Genomic DNA, 16,691 nt, shown 5'->3' with positions numbered 1-16,691 from the left:
TAATTCACAACATACCACTGACTGCCAATTTCAACACAACCGTGCCCGTCATCCGACCACCATCATCATGCCTGCGCATTTCCACGTGAGGAGATCGCTCTTCTTTCTGAAATAATAACATTTATTGGGATAATATTTATATGTTAGTTGCGTTGCGTTTCGCCATCATCGATCGTAGTCTCAACGTAGACCCTGGTCCCATATACGATGGCTTTTGTAATTTACTTTCTTTTCTGCCATCATTTTCTACTGAGCCTCCGTTTGCATTTTGGACAGCGGCACTTGGCCGTGGTGCTTCAGTAACGTCTTTCTTAATGTTGATGGTGGGGTTGTTGTTCGTCGTCGATTTCATCACGAGCGGTGCACGTGGTAACATCGTACTAGCTGAGGTCATACTAGGCTTTACAATACTGGTGGGACGCACCGTTGCACCGGCAGAGTGACGATGAAGAGTCTTGCTTTTCATCCCACCAGAAATAGTGGCAAATCTATGTGGCGAGGCAAGGTGTGTTGAACTGTTGTTATCAGGCGTGTCAGCTGCGAACTCGGCCGAAGTCAGTTTAGTAGGTGTGCTCGGATTGGACCCGTTGGACCCCGTGGACGAAGTTGCCTTCAGCCTTCGAGTAGTCCCTGATGTGGTTGGCGTTGGAGAATTCCGATTGCTGATATCTATAGACATTCTTTTATACACGGGTAGCTGGTACCGAAAATCAAAATGAAAAAAAAAAAAAAAATCTTAGCACACGACCCTACATAACCCAATCACATAAAAGTAGGGCACTCACGTTCTTCGATATTAAATCATCTTCACGGTCAAGGATGTCCAAGATATCCTTTCCATCAACTAGTAAAGGGGCAGAATAAGTGTACTCTTGCCACATTGAAACCGCTTCCCGGATTTTGAGTCCTAGCTGCAGGGAGCATATCGTGTTAGTATGTCACTCATTTCCTCTTTCATTTTGCCCGGTGCCATAAAGAAACTGCCTTACAATATCAATCTCTTCTAAATTATCTCGCCTTCTTGCGCGCCTCAGCATAATTGTGCGGCGTTTCATATTGGTTTTCGCAGCAAGTGAAATGGTTTTGGCAATTTCAAGATCAACATAGGCCTTTTGCAATTTTTGCACGTCATCTTAAAGAGAATAGCTTCTAAATTATATATACCATCCATCGTTTCATCATTCAGTGACATACCAGTCGATCCAATACATGAGAAAAATTTTGCAGAGTCCAAGCCAAGTTGCCTGATGACCTCATGTAATTGTCTTAATATTGGCTTGGAGTCAGGCTTATACCGAATTTTAGAAGGACCATAGCTTGAAGTCTGTCGAAGAAACCCATTAATACGGGAAAACACTCCATCATCATTCAACCTTCTCTATATTCCTTACCATTCTCTCCTTCTTTTCGCCATTTTCTGAATGAATGCCACCGCTACTACTACTTGCCAGACTTCGCCGTCTCGATAATTTCACTCCGTTGTGTTCGCTTTCATTCGCATAAATGGTATTGGCTGACTTGAGGGCATGATCTAAACTGGCTTGAGCAGTAAGAAGCATGCTTTCGCGGGTATGATGCTCGATGGTATCCAAGCCCATTTCTGTCAACATGATTTCGATGTGGGCTGTTGTGGTTTCGACGTTCTCGATAGCCTGGTTCGTTAATTCTAGTTGTCCAACTAGCTCATTTAGTTCGGCGGTTTTGAAGGTGAGGATGGATCGAAGGTTGGCTATAGTCTGTCCAGCCTACAAAAAGGATGATATCCTTATCAATACAAATATCGAAATGCCTTGTAGTGCTATATGCGGGGACAACCACTGCAACTTGTATCCTGCGCCACCTGCCCTGAACTCACCTCGTCGAGTTTGCCCAGAAGTTGGGAGACGGCGCTGTCACCTGAGTTGGGCATGCTACTATCCGATTTCGACTTTGATGGTAATACTGCTTCGCGTCCTGTATTGATGCCTTGCATAGATTACGACGTTGTGTTGCAGTCACTGTCTGCTATTGAAGATTTTATAACCAGGGATGCTATATTGCGTCGAAATCCACTGACAGTGTCGATAAGCGGAATCACCAGAATCAATGAACTCTTTTCCAGTAAGAATTGATTAGGTTGATTGATTAACGATTTTTTAAGTAAGTAATCAGGGCTTCTGTAAGTTTAAGTGGCATTCGAGGCACTTGACTCAGAACCCATAACCTCACAAATTTGGCAGTGTGACGGTCAGATGGCTTGAGCATTACACCGTTCCTACTTGAGTAGGAAGCATTAACAGGCCGGTCGAATAGGGTAAATAAGAGGAATAGCTGGATCAGTTCGTGAAGTCATGCCGTGAAGAGCCTGATTAAAAATACTCGATGCAATTTGAAATAGAGTTTATTTTGTTATTATCTAGGTATCATTAAGGCATGATAGCAATGGTGTATGTACACGGCGAAAGCCCATGTAGGCGAGAGGAATGCCCGTATGGTTATCCATTTTCAGTAGATTACAAAGTTTTACTAACTGCCGCACTATTGATATTATTCAACGCACTCTCAACTATAATCTGCTTCGCCGGGGTATTGCTATATTAATATCACATCTCTTAACATGTCTCCACCGCATTAATATTGGTATTTGCTTTGCCGTACAAACCGCGACCACAACCACACAGAGTCATCCCATTTATGTCTGACTATGATCCAATGCGATTCAAATATCATGATTGCCGGACATAAGATGTTTTTTGCCAACTATTGGCGATCGCACAATAATCGTAATTCCTGTTTAAAAAGACTCGGTATCAATGTGAATTCCTTATGCTTCTCCAATGGCAAGCAGCCTGAGAATCCAGCTGCTGAATTGCGCTCACGTCCTTACCTTTAATTTACTGGATACACCGGCAAGCTCTTCTTTCAATTCATCGTTTGTTTCTCGGTCCGAAAGATTAAATACTTCTCGCTGTTTCCTATACCAAATGTGAAGTTACAAAGGGGCAAAGTGAGAATCCGAAACTTGTACTGGAGCTTGACACTAAATGCACAATTACATTGCTATCAGAGCTTCGCATTCAAGAATGTCTCGCTCAACGTCGTTGTTCAATCTATCCAATTCACGCTCTGCTTCAGCAAGGTTGGCAAGGGCGGTAGTCAGGTCATCAAAATTTTCTTGGGACTTCATGAAGATAAAATTAGTTTGTAGTTGTGTTCGATTCTCGATAAGTAATGATATAGACATACATCATTGCGGATGATTTGGCGTTCGTTCATCTCCTCTTGCAGTTCATTATCCACTACTTTTATTACGTGGTTATGATGTGCGCGGTAGTCCATCCAAAGATCTTTAACTTGGGCGCGTTCCCTGTTGGGGTGTCAAGTTAGTGCATGCGTGCAAACGGCTTGAAGATCCGCCATTTCAAAGGAATACCTATATTCCGCCGGAAAATAAGACTGAAACTGAGAAAGGCTTAACTCTTGCGGGGCTTGGGAATGTAGCCAAGATTTAATGCTGTCTCCTGTCGGATCGTGGGATGTCATAGAGAATCTTGAGGGATAAAAAGGGAAAGTTTTAGGTGCCGAAATCCGACGACCTCCTTTGTGCACAAAAACCGAAGCAATAGGCGATAAATTGAAAATTGCAATAGTGACCTTTGTTCAACAAAGTTTATATAGACAGGTTGGGACTTTACGTATATGGAGCATAGCACAATGCCTTACATAATGAAAATGAAGCAGGTTGTCGCATCACTTTTAAGATGTCGGTACTGGGTGCTGAATATAAAAATATAAACAAAAGAGGCAGAAATACTATGATGTTGTGAAGTATACATCGTGATTGATACAATAATCCAAATCCACGTTTAGGAGATAATACAGCTGGAACCGGAACGACCATTGGTAGTGGTATTGACTTCCCGTTGGTTTCCTCGTCGTCGTCTGGTTCTAGTTAATGGATAATAGCGGATGCGGCGAACGTTAACCCTTAAACCTGTAAGGTCAACTGCATTTGGAGTGTTATTCGCTTCTGCATCTGCTTGGGCTCTTCTACGGTTGTCGTTCCAGGAGTAGAAACTTTTGATTTCCAGCAGTGGAGCCGCTTGATCAAGAGCATTGCGTACTCCACTCTCTGTAATATTATTACAGTCTAGTACTTCCACACTGAGTTGCCGCTTCTTTCTACCAAGAGTAGGATCGAAGGATTCATTAGAAGAGTACGTAAAGCAAGAAGACATAGTGCCTTGCCGAAAGGGAGGGGAGGTCGAGAATACAGATGTGCTATCCATTATTGGAGATTGAAGCGAGGAGAGGTCTTTTGTGGCCAGATGCGTTGCAATGGTGGTCAACGCTCGATCGGTGATTAAGCTGCAGTTAGCCAGTTCCAGCTGCTCCAGTGAATCAGCGCACTCTCCTTCGAGGATGAGATTTGTGATAGCTGAGTCTGTTATCTGTAAACATCCTGAGAGGCAAAGTCTTCGAAGATTTTTTTGATGAGCTGCAATTTCTCGGACAGAGATATCCGTAATTTGGTGGACATCTTCAAGATCCAAATTGACTAGTCCTGTTAGTCGTGATATCATGTGAGTAAGCCCTTCATCTGTAAACAAAGAGCAGCATGCTAATTCCAGATGCGTCAGTCGTGGACAATGCTTTGTCATGCTGCGAGCAAGGAGATCCGTTAACTTTGAGCAATTGGATATGTTCAAGTGGGTCAATTTTCCATGCGAGGCCGACAAAAACGATAACATGGCGGCATCTTTGATATCGCTACATGACGCTAAACACAGCCTATTCAGATCAACTAGGTTCTCTCCAATAGCAGTCATGGTTACATCGTCTAGTTGACTACATCCGTTCATTTTCAGATATTCTAAGCGTTTGCAACCCTGAACGATGGCGTGTATTCCGTCAGCATTGATATTGCGACACCATGCAACATTTAATTTTCGAAGCATTGGGCAAGAGCTCGCTACTGCTTGAAGTGTATGATTCTTGATGGAGTCCAGACCGGAAACATCTAATACTTGTAATCGGTTTGCTTGGCTTACAAAACATGCGATGCTTGGAGTCGAAACCGTGCGGCAACCATTTAACTGAAGTACTTCTACATTTGGACAGCATTCAGCCAGTGTTCTTAAGGAGTGACCAGTAAGTTGTATGCAACCTCTATGTGACCAAATGTACGCTCGTGATCAGCTGTCAAGTATCTAGTAGATAGTACACAAATGATCATGCTTTTATGTTACCTAAAATTCGCTATCTTCAGGAACCCTCCAGCAGCAACACCTAGTGCTAGTAATTGTTCCGTCGTTATATTCTTGTAGTATGGTGTGACATCAATGTTATTCCACAATGATCCATCAAAAGCCAAATTCTTCCAATCATGACAGACCTAGAATATGAAGTACGATGAGAAAAACAGCTTAGAATATTTTAATTATTGCAAAAGAGCTCACCATGGCTGCCTTCATTAAATCAGTCACTGTCAACAATTGCAGAATTCGAATTCTTAGCTCTTTCGGTAAATCATAAAAAGAGTAGCGAGGATGATTTGCGATTTGCTTGCATTTATCACCATCCATCTTACTGACTTCTATTTCAGACGTCTTGTCGCTGTCGTCTGATATTGGTGAGTTTTCGTCCTCGGATAATCCGGTATCTGAAATTGGCGGACTTGGAAGAGTGCGAACCATGAAGTCAGACTCTGCAAGGGTTGAGGGAATTAGAATGGTAGTCATGGGTAAAGTCATTCGCTATTGAATGGGGCATATAGAAACTCTCCCTCCAATCATTCGGTCACTTACTATCGATGGGTTCTTCGTCGAGGTCAATATCAGCAAACATCGGGACACTGAGTAGAGAATCCATATTGCAACACAGGCCCACACTAGGCTAACAATAGCTGTGCTTTAAATATACAGAAGTTCAAAGCGGGTTTTGATGAACGTCAAAGAAGCTAATAACTGGTATGGAAGGCGAAACAAAAAGAAGAATGATAACGAAGCTGCTATATTCTAAATCGCTGTGTGAGGGAGAACAAAAGTCTACGGGTCCCAAAAATGAAAATCTCCCCCATCATGCGAAGGGGCGAGTCACGCCACCTTGACGCTGCTCTATACCCTAACCCTGGTTCATGTGAGGGCGTTTTGTCTTCCGTCAAGAAATGATATACAATATTTTATTGTGCTGGCTTAAGGATTCTCTACAAGGGTACCGACAAGAAGATACTTATTTGCAAAATGTTGTTCCCATTCTCTTAGTGAATCCCATTCATCTTTGTTCAAATCTTCCAGTTTGTCGATTGGCTTATCGTCGTCAGTCAACATGTCCATGTCGAAAGAGTTCTTAGCTAGTCCGCGTGATGCATCTCTGCCTGCAAAATTGCCATATGGGCCACCTATCACCATTTTATAGACCATCGCATCATGTCAGTAAATGCAATACAAGAACGGAAATTATTGGTCATGATTCACGCTATCGCAATCGTGACCTTTGATAGAAAAAACAGATTACTCACCTGGGCCGTAGAAGTTGCGACCTCGAGTAACATCGTAGACACTTCCATTGACAGCCATAAGGATACGACCGTTATCAGCGTTTCCGTCGAAGGCTCTTAGTTCCTTTGGATTGTAGGTTTTAAATAGCATGACTTCAGGATGCTTGGGAGAGACTGTGATAGCTTTGGCGGAGGAAACATATGAGCGAACAACATATGCGAGTACCTGTGTTTCAAACGTCAGACTTAACTCCACTATAGCCTGACCTATTGGCCATCTCACGAATGTAGAAAAAAAAAAAAAGGAAATCCAACCTACCGCAAGTAACGCCCAGTTTACAGGATTTTCTACAAGTAGTAACAAGCAGACATTAGCAATGTTGAGTACGGGACCAGGTGATTATACACAGCAATTGAAGTAGTACCTTTCAGCTGATGAAAAAGGGTGTTAAGAGTAATCATTCCGGTTGATCTGGTATGTATTTTTAACAATCGATCCTTGACTGAAATCGAATTTACGCTCTACTTGCCTGTTAGACATTTCCGAATAAATCCAGCTTGAAAAATAAGCCTTGGAGGGCCTGACAGCACTCCCTTTCTCAGCCGCAATTGCCAAGACACGTGCAGCGGGGTACTTTTCAGTCTGCCCCAGTCATTCTTGCGGACAGCAACACTAACTGGTGTATTTGAACGAGCTGTTACGAGCCCAAGTGCAAGCATACAAATATATTATTCACCAATTTCATTAATGGTCAGCCTGTAGAATAAGTATGTAGTCTATCTGCCCTAATAGGCTCAAACATTCGAGAGTTCTATCGAATTTTCTTATAAAGTGCATACTTGTCACAATTGAGCACTCATAACAATTAGTTGAGCTTTTATCATGCGTATCGCCTCATTCATTGTAAACTCTGGGTTAATTCAGGAAGAGAATAGCTGTACTAACTCTTATATCGCGTCAATAATATACAGTGTGCGCCAAATGAACTTTTCCCAAAAAATTGATCAACGTCAGAGACGTACTGCAAACAGCGTCAGGTTTGTTGACCGCAGCGAAATAGCCTATGCCTCCCAAGCGCAAAAGGTCACCCACCCAAACTTCTGACGATAATGCCCCCTGCCAATCAAAGCAAAGCGATTGGAAATCTTGGCCGCAGCCAATCGTCCAAGTTTTTAATACATTCAAAGCTATGAATGTACTCTTTGCGTTTCTCGAGGCACGGGCTTCGTCTACCTCTTTGTCATTCGCATCAGTTAAATCGTCTCTGGACGGTTCGAAAAAAATAAAGGATGAAGGTCTTAAGATAGAAGATATCGCATCTATAGGCGGTATCTCACCTGAAATGGTTCGTTGTCGCCGGGATGACGATGGTGAAATCATGATAGATTTTGGACCAGCGAAAGGAAAGAAAAAGGTGGATTTGATGAAAGAACGTGAAAAGCCGCCTCCAAAAGCAATGCAGGTGAAAGCTATTCAGCAAGTTATCCTCAAACGAGAAAAAGCATTTGAAAAAGCCGTCGTTCAATTCTTGAAAAAATGCGAACAAAAGGTAGCAAGAAGGCTTACATTCTGTTCGATTGGAGGTTTGACTAATAAATAACTTGCAACTGTTTGATAGAAACTTGATGCTATACAAGAACTCAACAATGGAACAACAGCCAATTTACCAGAGCCGCTGCCGAGCTCAACCGAAAGCAGTACTCCTCAAACAGCAATGACAGAACGGCCACAGATAAAACTCCTTCTAAACCAAATACAAAATGCCACTTTCTATGAAAACCAGATAGTACCTACTGGATGGAGAACATATCCTGAGCGTACCGCAAGCTGGGGTAAGTTTTCTTTAGTAAGTCAATTTTGACATCTCAGCGGGACAATACATCTTACTTTCGTACTAGGCCAATTGAAACTTCATCTATCACCAGTCATACGAGAAGCACTATCACAATCGCGAAATATCACTTCCCTGTACAGCCATCAGGCTGAATCTATCAATGCTCTCTGTAGTGGAAAGAATGTTATTGTCACTACTTCAACAGCGAGGTGAGTGATTATTGAAAGATTATTTCTATTCCACCCATCTAATGTGTTTTCTAGCGGAAAATCTTTAATCTACCAGATACCGGTGCTTGAAGCATTGCTGGAAGATAAAGATAGCAAAGCCATGTATATATTTCCCACCAAAGCGCTTGCTCAAGATCAATTACGGTCACTACAAGATATTATTTCTGTGTGCACTGGTTTGGAAGACACCATGGTAACGAATTGAAACCATTCTATGTAGCATTCTCCAGTACCTAATTTTTGCCTCAGATTTCCACCTTTGATGGCGATACACCAAAAGATCAGCGCAAATACATTCGTGAAGCAGCGAATATTATTTTCACGAATCCAGACATGTTGCATCACAGCGTCCTTCCCAATAACTTCCAATGGCGCCACTTTTTGCAAAAGTTGAAATACGTTGTAGTTGATGAACTTCACATTTACAATGGCCTTTTTGGTTCAAATGTTGCACTTGTTATGAGAAGGTTGAGGCGCCTTTGCAGTATCCATGGAAATGATGCTGTTCGATTCGTTTCTTGTAGTGCAACTATAGGAAATGCTGACGAGGTACGTTGTTCATTTCTTATTCTTTGTACATTTTCCGATTCGATAGACTGACAACCGAGAAATTTAGCATATGCGAACTATATTTGGACTGGACAATGTACATATGGTGGACGTTGATGGAGCGCCATGTGGACAAAAGGTAAGAAGAAAAAATTACTGTCGCAAACTTCTAATGGATATCGAAGTAAATTTGATTGTTCCAGGAATTTGTGCTATGGAATCCACCAATGCTGAACGAAAATGAACCAAGGTTGGGGAGAAGGAGCAGTATTCAGGAAACGGCACTCGTTCTAGAGTTTCTTATCTCTCACGAAGTTCGCACCATTGTTTTTTGCAAGGTACGTTGAGTCATCTTAGCTTCCCTTTCTCGTTCTTACGCAACACGCGATCCTTAGGTTCGGAGGACTTGTGAGCACTTGATGAAGCAAATTAGAACCAACCTGCAGCAAAACTCGAAAGGTGACCTTTTGCGTCGAGTCATGTCATATCGCGGTGGCTATACACCACAAGACAGAAGACGCATTGAAAAGCAAATGTTTTCTGGGGAGCTATTGGCAGTCATCGCCACCAACGCCCTTGAACTAGGCGTTGACATCGGATCCTTGGGTACAGTTTCATGGCATGACACATTTCTAGCGGTCGGCATTTGACTCATTTCTCAATAGACGCTGTACTGATGCTCGGGATCCCTTGGTCAATATCTGCTATGGTAATACTTTAGTTTATACTGATGGTACTCATAAATGTAATAACTCACAGCTTGAACAGTGGCAGCAATCAGGCAGAGCTGGTCGACGAAACAACGATTCATTGGCGCTACTGATTGCAGCAGAAAACCCAATGGATCAGCATTACATGGTATGCTTGTATATACTATATTATTATGAATTTGGCTAACTTGCATGTTGTGCGGTGCGATCACAGAGACAGCCTGATGAACTATTCAACAAAGAAATGCAGAGCATTGCTGTAGATATCGATAGTCCGCTTATTCTTGAGGGTCATTTGCAATGCGCTGCAAACGAACAACCTATCGATCTGACTAGAGATTGCGCTTATTTCGGAGAAGCAGCTGAGAGCATTTGCAAGGACCATTTAGTGAAAGGAGATGATGAGGTAGGTCGCCTACTGCTATTGGAGCAATGTAAAATCCATTAATGCGAATTGTTTTGCAATTCACTGAACAGCTGTATCGTTGTCATCCTAAATTTTTACCAAACCCGTCCTCGATGGTGAACATTCGAGGTGTTGCGGAGGACATGTATACCGTCGTAGACACGACTAATGGAAAAAGTCTCATATTGGAAGAAATTGAAGCTTCCAGAGCATCATTCGAAATATATGAAGGTAAACGTATCCATTGTTGCTCACAACAGCTAAACTGAGTACTCAACATCAGAATATAGGAGCAATTTTCATACACCAAGGAATCACATATCTGGTTGATCAATGCAACGTAGATCAGCATTATGCCAAAGTTAGGCGTGTGCATGTCGACTGGACAACAAGACAAAGAGACTACACTGATGTGGATGCTACGGAAACGTCGCGTTCGAGGATTATGGCTGAGGGACAAATACTATTCTATGGAAAACTTAGGGGTATGTATACCGTTACAGAATTTCACATATGACAGCAAGAAACTGAACAATAGAATGTAGTCTCCACCCACGTCTTTGGATATTACAAACTCGACAAAAGAAACCAAGTTATCGACACAGTTGACGTATACATGGATCCTATCATTAGAACAACAAATGGCGTGTGGGTAGATGTTCCTACTAATGCACTCAGAGCTTTGGCAGATCTCGAGATAGACATGAACGCATCGGTTCATGCTGCCGGTATTTATCTTGAAATTTACAACTGCAGATCTGAAATTATGCATACTTACGTTGGTACTTAGCTCATTCTTTATTATCCCTGATACCTACTTTTGCCTACTCCAGTGCAGGAGACGTAAGAACGGAGTGTAAAAGCCCATTAGCAACCCGCCATCGACCTGCCAGGTAGTGAAGTTTTGATCAGCTGTTTCAAAAGGACAGTTTACCTATGGAAACTAACCGCAGCACTTCACTCTATCTAGAATTAGTCTTTATGAGCCAGAAGCGTGTGGAACAACAGGAAAAGCGTACAATGTTTTTGAAAGACTACTGCATGCTTCCTATGAAAATATCTCAGCATGCAATTGCGAAGATGGATGCCCTCGATGTAGGTCACCAGCGAGCGTGGTAACCACAATAATTACAATTGATTAATCCAATTTTTCTTATAGGCGTACATCTTTCTCAGTGTTCGGAACAAAATTTGCTAGTTAGCAAGCATGGCGCGATTATCATTTTGAAAGAAATACTTGGCATTCACTGATCTTTGCGTTGTCTACATCTTTTTCTTTCACATACATGTATTCCTTTGTTAAGTGCTTTTTGCGCGTGTCTAAAACAATAAATTTGCTTTCTGTGGACTAATTAATGACATGTTCGAGTATACGATGCGCATTCATAAACTGGCGATGCAAAGCAGCATCTGGCTTGGCTCATAGTGGTGTCCGTATGTAGTGATATCTATACACAATTGTTCCATTGTAAGCATAGCTGTTTATTATTGATACTATAATGAATCTTTATAATGGTTTTGATATCCACAGATAGTTGTATTGACCACTACTTGCTTTGCGAGTAGGGAGTGTTCGGAGTGTTTTTTTCGTCAATCAACGGGTATAGGACGATTATGTGATGTTCTGAATGAAGGATCTTCATCAATCTTTTTTGGAAGATGTGTGGAAGGGCTGGTTATTATGCATACGTTTTGACGCAGCTCTTCCAATCGTTCCACCTTCATGATATTTAGGCTTGTTACTCGATGTGTCTGGGATGTGTATCTGGTTTTTGAAACTGTCCAATGGGTCGTAATTTGTGAATGATTCTCGCTCTCTTCGCTTTTTTCCGAACTCTCCATTCATCATAGTGCTAGAATCCAGCTCATCTTCATCCAAAGTTTCAAGTGTATACCCTTGCCAGTCATGCTCGGAGGCCTGTTGGCGACTTTCCACCTTCCATATATCTTCTGTTTTATGAGCCTGATAACCCTTCCAATCTTCTGATGTACTTGATCTTGATGACTGGCGTCGTAAATCTTGTACTGCTTGATTTGAAGGACCAGGATATCCAGTCCATTCTTCCTCCTCCTCATCGTCCGCTTCCTCCGATTTAGGAGTTGGATAACCATTCCATTTGTCAGATTCGCTATCATCAGCCTGATCATTACCTTTATCTTCTGTGCTACTTGGCTGATATCCCTTCCAGACCTCCTCATCATCATCATCATCACCATTATCATCCTTAGAAGAAGATTGATCATCACTAGAAGTAGCAACTTGTCCTGGACTACCGTTCTTGGGAATTGATGTCAAATCTTCCTCAAAGGTAGTGCTAGAAGCAGGTGAAGCACTTGGATTTGATCTCACAGGCTCTGGAATCGGACTCACGGACATCAATTTGGGTACAAAGGCGGGGGCACTTGGTGATAGGCGTGACTTTCGCGCATCCCGTCTAGATTGTATCAGCTTGGAATGTTCTTTGCCTTCACTACTTTCTGGTCGATCGAAATCATCATTCGGCTGCACGGGTGCTTTGTTTTCATTGGTATCTTGCATGCTGACCTCAGGCTGAGGACTACTGACAGCTTCTGGTGGCGAAGCAGGTGAGTCTATACGTAAAGGGTCAGAAAACTCTGGTGAAGGAGATCTAATGTCGTCTTCAGCGATTTCGGTTTCAACGTTATCAGCTTGCGCAGATTCATGTCCTGCAATGTCTTGACTCCATTCGATGTTCAAACCGGCACCCTCATGAGTGACTGTGGCTTCTGATAACAGTGTCTCATCCATATTTGATTGACCATAGTCATTGACGTCTGGGCTATCAGCTTGGCTATCGTCTGAGTGGGAAGTAGATGAGCGTCTTGAAAGTGGATCAAGTGGGCCATTGGCCACTTGCTGCGGCGGCTCACTACTGCTTTCCAAAGCTTCAACATCTTCAGATGGGACTTCCAGACCGGATATGACATCGTAGGTTTCTTCGTTCACTTCGATGTTTTCGCATATAAGTTCTTCTCCAGGCATTAGAGGCTCGACTTCCATGCTCTCGTCGACGAGCTGTTGTTTCGTAAGATATACTCGAGAGACTAACCAATGGTAAACTCCTATATTTCCAGGTGCCAACTTCAAAAGGTCCATTGGTGGGTCGATGCTTTTACGAAGTCCATGCAAGGTGACAGATTTTACGGTGGAAATGGGTTCAAAGTCCTCCCAGTCCGAGGATGAGTTCGACTGGCACTTTCTCAATATGACCATGACTTCATTCAATTTTTTGGCACCAGGTGCAGAGAGTAGCCGCTGTCTCTTGTCATCCGACTTATTGTCTTGACCGCCAGCAGTATACTCCTGAGCAATATGACGGATTCGGTTCAAGTGTGGGAAAAACCATGGTACAGCAATCATCATTCCTTGCTTGGATCTCGATTCAGAAGAAACCATAGATAGCTTTTTGACTAGCATATCTTGATAAGATCGATAACCATTGGAAGGAGACAAGAGAACGACAAGCTCCTTATATAAATCTTTGCTTCGAGATGGGCATTGAGTCCAGAGTCTACGTATTCTTCTAACTTCTGGAGATGATAACGCCTTCATAATGGCGAAACAACCAGAGAAATCCCGGTAAACGTGGAGTAATAAATAAGCAATCTTGACCACATGGCTGATTAAACTATCTCGATGCTGAACTGGTGGATCAACAACTTTCCCATCGTTTGATCGACAGATTTCAGACCAATAGATAAGTTGATGAGTAAAATTTGACGTAAGATACCGATGAAAATCAGTAAAGTACAAGAGATGCGTCCCTCGCGGATCCGAGAAAGCAAGGTTGTTGTCAAGGGTGATATGGCTGTACAACTGGCTATTAATGATAGCAATTTGTTTTGCAATGATGTCTGCATCCCATTTAAAAGCTGTCACCGATTGAACTGATTGGATTTGGTCGTTTAGTGCCTCAAGCCGCGACTTTTCGATCCGTTCATTCTCGTACAGATGTCGCAATGTTTCAGTTGAAACAGATTTCGCAGATGCCTTGGCTGCAGAAAGTGCGTCTTTGGCCTTTTTTAGGGATTCAGCAGCAACCAAACTATTCTTTGTGAGAATAGACAGAGGGATGAGTGGCAGTAGCCTGTCGCTCTCGGCCATCTTGAAAGCTCGACTTCGAAGCAAAGGATGTCAGTTCTCTGACCCCCTCCATGAAGCGAAATACGCATTATGTACACGTGATTTGCCTTATATGGTACTCTTGCATTTTGACCCCATATAACGCGACGCGATAATATGAAAGAAAGAAAACCGTTCTATTTGTGAGAAGAGCGCGGCTGATTAAATACATTTCATAGTTCATTGCATACTTAATTTTGCTGAAAGTGATGAAAAATTGCCAATATGTAAAGGTTGCCCAACCCAGTTGGGTGACCTAGCATGGTGAACCATCATCCCCTAACGTATACAGTATCTTGGTAACCAAGCACCTGGAAATACTTCTCCTGCAAGCTGGCATACAAATATATTTTGAAAACGTGAAATTATAAAGTTTTTAGATTGATGAATGAGGATTCTATAATGCCAAAGTATCATCAATGATAAACATAATACCCGGAACCCGGAAATACATATGCTAGCGAACATACATCTGTCCCATTGCTGTAAAATCAAATGCAGTATAAAATGCCTTTTCCAAATAAAATGGACGACTTCACTGATGTTTCTTTGTTTCCGTGAGAAGCTCAAGTCAATGAAATTTGCTGAATCGTATTTAACGTGATATGAAAATCATCTTGTTCGCCTGTTGGATATTGGCACCGTCATTAAGACGCCTTAGGTAATGGCAAAATGATATAATCGAAATGTACGACATGCTTACGATACTGCTCACCCTTCTCTCTGTGCTTGTAATTATACTAAGTTGGGATGGTGTGAGGAGACATTAAGTCTGGTGCAGGTAAAAAAAGGTCCTGTTCTCCTTTTTTCGGCTGACACCCTGTAAACCAATATCATTGTTGAGGTAGCGCAGTACATAGGCCATATACTACAATTGAAATCTTTACGACCATCTCAAGCATCATAGCTGCGTTTTTAAGTCATGTTGCTATCCTTTACTAAGAGATCCCTCATAGTAACGCTCCATTTCTGAATTCCTATCCCGTTTAAATTTATTTTGCTTTATCGCATGGCCAAGGTTATCTGTAAATAACTGTTAGAGCTACGAATACTGTTTATTAACAATTATTTTGCGCCAATACAAAAAATAAATTTAAGATCACGATAACAGAGCACAGAGCCTGAAAATTTATTCTCGAAATCATTAGTAACTTAAGCATGGCAGGAGAAACAGAATCAAACATGTATACTCACAGATAAGATAGTGGAGATATAGGTGTTTTGAAAGGCAATCGTCAAAAAATGAATGTAAATGCGAACGTAGAAGAGTATATCAGTAAGAAGTAATATAGCTAAAATGCTATCTCGCAGTAAAACTATTGACTTACCCAGTAAAGGTAATTCGGGATTGGACGCAAGCTTCCTCTCGGCAGATCGGCGGCACTCCATAATATGACTTGATTGGTTTGGGCTTGAATAGGAGACACGCAGTTACTACAATGATGGTATGATGTCAGTAGTTTGAAATGAGCAATCCGACATAATTATGAGCTTGTCTTACAGGTTATCAGCCAACCCATTCCCTCACCGATATTGCTTGCAAATAGCAAGACTTTGCTTGAGAGTTTTTTTTTCTAAGTTTGATAAGTTGTCAGGCCGGTTCGTATTCATTCACTGTAGCATATAATCAATACACACCAGGTTGTACTTACGATTACGGACGAAAGAACAACAGCAAAACTGACCAGCAGCTGCAGAAAAAGATAGAAGGCGGTCCGGGTCAACTCCTAACGTATACTGGCGAGAAGACGAATTTATTTACAAATGCTTTGCTGTTCATTTTATATCTCTGGATATTGGCGTTTTGAAATTTGGCCTTAGCGGACCCGATTCAGGGGACCCGATTCAGGGTTTATTTCGAAATCTCTTTGTCGAAAAAAAAAAAAAACATGAAAGGAAAGCCCACATGGGATTGCTGAATTATTGAGAAATACAGCTCACTGATCATGGCTTATGGCTTATGGTAAAAGGATATTCACAGTTTAATAGCCGGGTTTTGGTAAGCTTACAGAGTGAATCAAGTAAACTTTGGCTTTCGTTAGGAACGTTTGTGTGTTAAACTGCGCACCAGAGTATGTGTTGCTCTTGAATGATTGTTTGATGCATAGAAACGAAAGCTCTTGGCTTCCCATCAAATCAGTGAGCTGAACAGGACTGAAATCAGGGTAAATGCTGTAGCAAGATGAGCAAGATGGTTCCTTCCGACGTGAGGTTGAAAAGCATCTCTATGACAACACATGCATTGTGACACAATTTCCATTGACAAAGAGAATTGCCACTAGCGATTTCCGAAATTGGGTTTTCATGGCAGTCTTCTTCATCCATCCAGTTCATAACGG

At 42.0% G+C, this 16,691-nt stretch overlaps 7 protein-coding genes across 7 annotated transcripts; 1 reads left to right on the top strand and 6 right to left on the bottom strand.

Annotated features, from left to right (window-relative positions):
• Positions 1 to 89: 89 nt before the first annotated feature.
• On the bottom strand, positions 90 to 2,271 carry K450DRAFT_258160 (uncharacterized protein). The gene is made up of 6 exons (XM_051591794.1): positions 1,856 to 2,271; positions 1,392 to 1,745; positions 1,195 to 1,324; positions 990 to 1,132; positions 786 to 911; positions 90 to 697 (listed from the first exon to the last, which is right to left on the bottom strand). Exons 1-6 carry the CDS (start codon positions 1,970 to 1,972, stop codon positions 137 to 139), a joined length of 1,431 nt encoding a protein of 476 aa, XP_051441131.1. The 5' UTR covers positions 1,973 to 2,271; the 3' UTR covers positions 90 to 136.
• An 84-nt stretch (positions 2,272 to 2,355) lies between these two features.
• K450DRAFT_258155 (uncharacterized protein) lies at positions 2,356 to 3,610 on the bottom strand. The gene is made up of 5 exons (XM_051591793.1): positions 3,413 to 3,610; positions 3,226 to 3,346; positions 3,036 to 3,160; positions 2,867 to 2,954; positions 2,356 to 2,769 (listed from the first exon to the last, which is right to left on the bottom strand). Exons 1-5 carry the CDS (start codon positions 3,520 to 3,522, stop codon positions 2,740 to 2,742), a joined length of 474 nt encoding a protein of 157 aa, XP_051441130.1. The 5' UTR covers positions 3,523 to 3,610; the 3' UTR covers positions 2,356 to 2,739.
• Positions 3,611 to 3,626: 16 nt separating this feature from the next.
• On the bottom strand, positions 3,627 to 6,014 carry K450DRAFT_258152 (uncharacterized protein). The gene is made up of 4 exons (XM_051591792.1): positions 5,787 to 6,014; positions 5,439 to 5,686; positions 5,229 to 5,374; positions 3,627 to 5,148 (listed from the first exon to the last, which is right to left on the bottom strand). The coding sequence occupies exons 1-4, from the start codon at positions 5,848 to 5,850 to the stop codon at positions 3,846 to 3,848; spliced, it is 1,761 nt and encodes a 586-aa protein (XP_051441129.1). The 5' UTR covers positions 5,851 to 6,014; the 3' UTR covers positions 3,627 to 3,845.
• Positions 6,015 to 6,121: 107 nt separating this feature from the next.
• K450DRAFT_258147 (uncharacterized protein) lies at positions 6,122 to 6,995 on the bottom strand. Its single transcript, XM_051591791.1, has 4 exons — positions 6,904 to 6,995; positions 6,798 to 6,826; positions 6,500 to 6,704; positions 6,122 to 6,379 (listed from the first exon to the last, which is right to left on the bottom strand). Exons 1-4 carry the CDS (start codon positions 6,938 to 6,940, stop codon positions 6,174 to 6,176), a joined length of 477 nt encoding a protein of 158 aa, XP_051441128.1. The 5' UTR covers positions 6,941 to 6,995; the 3' UTR covers positions 6,122 to 6,173.
• Positions 6,996 to 8,193: 1,198 nt separating this feature from the next.
• On the top strand, positions 8,194 to 11,459 carry K450DRAFT_266759 (uncharacterized protein; the record flags this gene model as incomplete). Its single annotated transcript, XM_051592815.1, has 16 exons — positions 8,194 to 8,311; positions 8,378 to 8,522; positions 8,577 to 8,736; positions 8,793 to 9,092; positions 9,160 to 9,231; positions 9,296 to 9,430; positions 9,488 to 9,698; positions 9,758 to 9,801; positions 9,861 to 9,950; positions 10,017 to 10,208; positions 10,280 to 10,439; positions 10,499 to 10,693; positions 10,754 to 10,936; positions 10,999 to 11,101; positions 11,185 to 11,303; positions 11,368 to 11,459. The coding sequence occupies 16 exons, from the start codon at positions 8,194 to 8,196 to the stop codon at positions 11,457 to 11,459; spliced, it is 2,319 nt and encodes a 772-aa protein (XP_051441127.1).
• Positions 11,460 to 11,643: 184 nt separating this feature from the next.
• Positions 11,644 to 14,352, bottom strand: K450DRAFT_258134 (uncharacterized protein). The gene has a single exon (XM_051591790.1). It carries the CDS (start codon positions 14,332 to 14,334, stop codon positions 11,851 to 11,853), a length of 2,484 nt encoding a protein of 827 aa, XP_051441126.1. The 5' UTR covers positions 14,335 to 14,352; the 3' UTR covers positions 11,644 to 11,850.
• A 1,030-nt stretch (positions 14,353 to 15,382) lies between these two features.
• On the bottom strand, positions 15,383 to 16,088 carry K450DRAFT_258129 (uncharacterized protein). Its single transcript, XM_051591789.1, has 4 exons — positions 16,001 to 16,088; positions 15,854 to 15,926; positions 15,547 to 15,786; positions 15,383 to 15,473 (listed from the first exon to the last, which is right to left on the bottom strand). Exons 3-4 carry the CDS (start codon positions 15,739 to 15,741, stop codon positions 15,411 to 15,413), a joined length of 258 nt encoding a protein of 85 aa, XP_051441125.1. The 5' UTR covers positions 15,742 to 15,786; positions 15,854 to 15,926; positions 16,001 to 16,088; the 3' UTR covers positions 15,383 to 15,410.
• Between the last annotated feature and the right edge of the window lie 603 nt (positions 16,089 to 16,691).

This window comes from Umbelopsis ramanniana (assembly GCF_025399195.1).
Source record: "Umbelopsis ramanniana AG unplaced genomic scaffold K450scaffold_70, whole genome shotgun sequence".
Taxonomy (NCBI): Eukaryota; Fungi; Mucoromycota; class Umbelopsidomycetes; order Umbelopsidales; family Umbelopsidaceae; genus Umbelopsis; species Umbelopsis ramanniana.
This window is presented reverse-complemented; position numbering and strand designations above follow the sequence as displayed.

Bases quoted from the DNA above. Each gene is read 5' to 3' on its own strand.
- K450DRAFT_258129 (XM_051591789.1), bottom strand. From the start codon at position 15,741: ATGGAGTGCCGCCGATCTGCCGAGAGGAAGCTTGCGTCCAATCCCGAA. The intron at 15,474-15,546 runs GTGAGTATACAT...ATAAATTTTCAG, and splicing joins ATATCTCCACTATCTTATCT to GCTCTGTGCTCTGTTATCGT.
- K450DRAFT_258147 (XM_051591791.1), bottom strand. From the start codon at position 6,940: ATGATTACTCTTAACACCCTTTTTCATCAGCTGAAAG. The intron at 6,827-6,903 runs GTACTACTTCAA...TACTACTTGTAG, and splicing joins CCTTTTTCATCAGCTGAAAG to AAAATCCTGTAAACTGGGCG. The intron at 6,705-6,797 runs GTAGGTTGGATT...TTTGAAACACAG, and splicing joins TAAACTGGGCGTTACTTGCG to GTACTCGCATATGTTGTTCG.
- K450DRAFT_258152 (XM_051591792.1), bottom strand. From the start codon at position 5,850: ATGGATTCTCTACTCAGTGTCCCGATGTTTGCTGATATTGACCTCGAC. The intron at 5,687-5,786 runs GTAAGTGACCGA...CAACCCTTGCAG, and splicing joins CGACGAAGAACCCATCGATA to AGTCTGACTTCATGGTTCGC. The intron at 5,149-5,228 runs GTAACATAAAAG...TTGGTCACATAG, and splicing joins CTGAAGATAGCGAATTTTAG to AGGTTGCATACAACTTACTG.
- K450DRAFT_258155 (XM_051591793.1), bottom strand. From the start codon at position 3,522: ATGACATCCCACGATCCGACAGGAGACAGCATTAAATCTTGGCTACAT. The intron at 3,161-3,225 runs GTATGTCTATAT...ATCTTCATGAAG, and splicing joins GCCAAATCATCCGCAATGAT to TCCCAAGAAAATTTTGATGA. The intron at 2,770-2,866 runs GTAAGGACGTGA...CTTTTTAAACAG, and splicing joins GTGTATCCAGTAAATTAAAG to GAATTACGATTATTGTGCGA.
- K450DRAFT_258160 (XM_051591794.1), bottom strand. From the start codon at position 1,972: ATGCAAGGCATCAATACAGGACGCGAAGCAGTATTACCATCAAAGTCG. The intron at 1,325-1,391 runs GTAAGGAATATA...TTTCTTCGACAG, and splicing joins GCGAAAAGAAGGAGAGAATG to ACTTCAAGCTATGGTCCTTC. The intron at 912-989 runs GTAAGGCAGTTT...TGCTCCCTGCAG, and splicing joins ATTTAGAAGAGATTGATATT to CTAGGACTCAAAATCCGGGA.
- K450DRAFT_258134 (XM_051591790.1), bottom strand. From the start codon at position 14,334: ATGGCCGAGAGCGACAGGCTACTGCCACTCATCCCTCTGTCTATTCTC.